Source organism: Myotis davidii, unplaced genomic scaffold (genome assembly GCF_000327345.1).
Source record: "Myotis davidii unplaced genomic scaffold, ASM32734v1 scaffold438, whole genome shotgun sequence".
Taxonomy (NCBI): Eukaryota; Metazoa; Chordata; class Mammalia; order Chiroptera; family Vespertilionidae; genus Myotis; species Myotis davidii.
Window position 1 is genome coordinate 2,960,199 of NW_006290031.1, and position 3,606 is coordinate 2,963,804.

Genomic DNA, 3,606 nt, shown 5'->3' on the forward strand with positions numbered 1-3,606 from the left:
GGATTTGCTCATGGTCAAGTCTCATATTTTGTTTGAATAAAAGTGTCTTTATATTGGCTTTGAAAATTAAGTTTGTCTTAAAATGTTAGGTTGCACTTGTTATACTTCTGTCTTTTATAAACATTACCTATGGCATACTTTACCTTCCAAAGCTTGACACAAAAATATCTCCCATCTTACAAGTTTTTCTACAATATGACCATGGCAGAGTTGTGGCAAAAATGAAGCTGCACGACTTCCAATGCAAATTCAGAAAGGATGATGCAGCTTCTATCTTGTTCAGTGACCGTCATTTTTGAGCTCTGAGTCACAGCTAAAGAAGCGTAAGTATCCTGAGGCCACCTGAGAAAATACGGGCCATAAAGAGAGACCACAGGCACTGGCCACAGTCTCAGGTGGGGTTACAGTTAGCAGCCAGAATCATCCAACTCACACACGAGTGAAGACACCTCTAAATGACACCAGTCCCCAGCTGTGGAGTAGCCCTGGCTGTCTCATCCCAGCTAATGTCCAGACATCTTGGAGCTGAAACAAGCCATTTGCTCTGTGCTCAGTTCAAACTCCCAGCCCACAGGCTGTGAGCACAATAAAGCGTTCTTTTAAAACATTGTTTTTTGATAACTGGTTATGCAATCATAGTAACTAGAACACTAATGGATAGTCGTTTGATCTATTTTGTTTAAAAACTTTTTAGTCTCTTCTAGGAAGATATCCCAAGAAACTAGAAACACCAATCAGAAAGGATAAATGCACCCCTATGTTCATAGCAGCAGAATTTACCATAGCTAAGATTTGGAAACAGCCTAAGTGCACATCAGCAGATGAGTATATTAAAAAACAGTGGTACATCTATACAATGGATACTATGCTGCGGTAAAAAAGAAGAAATTCTTACCATTTGCAGCAGCATGGATGGAACTGGACAGCATTATGCTAAGTGAAATAAGCCAGGCAGAGAAAGAGAAATATCACATGATCTCTCTCATTTGTAGAATATAATAAACAACATAAATTGATGAACAAAAACAGATTCAGAGACAGAGAAGCATTGATCAGACTGCCAAATCTCAGAGGGAAGGTAGGAGAAGGTGGGAGTAAGGGGGAGAGATCAACCAAAGGACTTGTATGCATGCATATAGGCCTAACCAATGGACACAGACACCAGGGCAGTGAGGGCATGAGTGGGGGGTGGGGGATGGTGGGGCAATGTAATACCTTAATCAATAAAGAAAAATTTTTTTTCAAGTAAAAGTTTCCTCTAAATTTGCTCTAACCTCCTTCAAAATAAAAATTATACAATAATACTGTAATCACTACAATTATGACTACAATGGGCCAGGCTTGATTCTAAGCACTTTACATGTAACAGCACATAACTCCTCTATCAAGTAGCTACTATTATTGTCCCCGTTTTAAACATAAGAAAATTCAACAAAGCAACTGACATATCAATCTAAATAATTATTGAACTGTTAAAAAAGCATTTATTTGATTGTACATTAAAGAATTCCATGAAGAGTGGAACCCTGAATTGGGTTTTTACTACAACAGGCTGGGTTTCTTCATGGGCAGGGAACTGGCTATGGCATAGTGTCTTGTTTAATACTAATCCAAATGCTGTGGCTGAATACATTGCTGGTGATGAAAATTTCTGAAATGATCTTTCCAGTTATTCAGCAGTAAAGTTATTCTAGGTCTCCAGATATGACTAAAATCACTTTGATGATACTTAACCATCATGAAGCCTTACCCTTGATAAGATATACAGGGGACAAGGCAAAAGCTAATTACATATGTTCATGTAAGGAAAGATTTTGCTGTGATTAGTGGAGATCTATACTTAACTAAGAATATTGTTTGTTAGACAATCATTTCATTTACCGTTATTTTACATAGAAACATAACTCCAACATAACCTTACATTATAAAATCAAAGTTACAAAATTCATAAATAAAAATACAACAAATAATTATGATTTCTGAAAAGTAATCCAAGTTTGGACAAAGCTTAAACATTGTAAAATGAAAGAGCTAACTTTTATTTAGAAAGGAAAATTTGTCTTAAGTTCACTGCACCGGACCCCCTGCTTCATCAACCAATTACCTTTTTGACTCTTACCCACAATCCAAAAAATAACAGAAGGCTTTAGGGGGGGAGAAAGGGGAAGAGAAGGTAGAGAATTGTATAGCAGCTGGTCCTGATTCTTACTTTATGACACTTAAGATTACCTTGATTTCCTGTGGAAGTGTGAGCCACCGCACTCCAGGGAGATTGTCTAAAAGAACTGCACTGGAGGCCTCGTACTGCTGGGCACTGGGACTGGCCCTGCCGTGCAGCTTGGCAGGCTGGAGGGCTCTTTGAAAGAACAGTTCAAAAAAATGATCCAACCGAGGAGCATTCTCAACCTGGCAAAAGGCACTGAAGAACCAAGAGCTCTAAGTTAGAACAACGAGTGGAAATAAACAGTGGTCGTCTTTTGTGTGCTGCTAGGAGGACTGGATCTTTCCCAACCAGATAAGCTCTCTTCCTTGCTCCTGTCTCTTAGTAAGAATTACTGCTATAATGTTACTGATGGAATGTGTTAAGAAATTTACCTTGTCAGTGTTTTTTACCCTAAAACCTACGCTCAAATGCACTGAGTAGTGGTACTATGGAAGAACCACATTCTACTACAAATGGTATATCTACAGCAGAATGGGCTCAGGTGCCCTTTTTGTAAAAAATGTGAGTTGTTTTTACCTCTCACTATCAACCATTTACAACTCTCAATATCTCTCAGGCAATATGGAAAAATAAAGAGATTTTGAGCTTTGTAATATAGCTTCGAGTCTTATCACAACAGTTACTAGGTATATATCACAGGAAAATAATCTAACCTTTCTCTGAACTTTGTTTCCATCTCTATAAAAATAGGGACTGTACAATCTAATTCGCATTCAAACTATCTAGTATATAATTAGTATAAGCACGTATAAGGCTCATTACTTAATAAGCACATAAATTAACCTAAGTTATTTCCTCCCCTCTTTAATGAAAGCATAATTATTGAAAAATTCAAAAGAGGAAGAGAGACTTGGTTTTACCCGTCTTTACACTAATAAAAGAGAAAAATGGTAATTGGCGTACGAGCTACCCTTTTCATTGGCTAATCAGGGCTATATGCAAATTAACTGCCAACTCAGATGGCAGTTAACTGACAACAAAATGGCGGTTAATTTGCATATGTAGGCACAATGCAGGGAGGCAAAAGGGAAAGCAGGAAGAACCCCCCTGCCACTGACAATGCCTCCCAGCCATGATCAGAGAATCAGGCGCCTTTGCTGCCCTGGCCAGTGATAGCAGGAAGTACGGGTGGAGCCAGCGATGGGAGCTGGGCACGGTCGAAGCTGGCAGTCCTGGGAGCTAGGGGTCCCTTGCCTGGGCCTAAAGCAGAGCCCACAATCACGGGGCTGCTGCAGCTGTGGGACCCCACTGCCCGGGCCAGATGCCTCGGCCAGAGGCGATAGGCCTGGGCAGGGGCAGAGCGGGAGATCGCGGGGAGCTGGGAGTCCCCTGACCAGGCCTAATGCCTTGGCCAGAGGCATCAGGCCTGGGTGGGGGGCGCG

At 40.6% G+C, this 3,606-nt stretch overlaps 1 protein-coding gene across 1 annotated transcript in view; it reads right to left on the reverse strand.

Annotated features, from left to right (window-relative positions):
- INTU (inturned planar cell polarity protein) overlaps positions 1–3,606 on the reverse strand; it is a 60,983-nt gene that overhangs the window by 26,330 nt on the left and 31,047 nt on the right. The window contains 1 exon segment of the mRNA XM_006762825.2: positions 2,230–2,419. Within this exon segment, the coding sequence (XP_006762888.1) occupies positions 2,230–2,419 (190 nt within the window).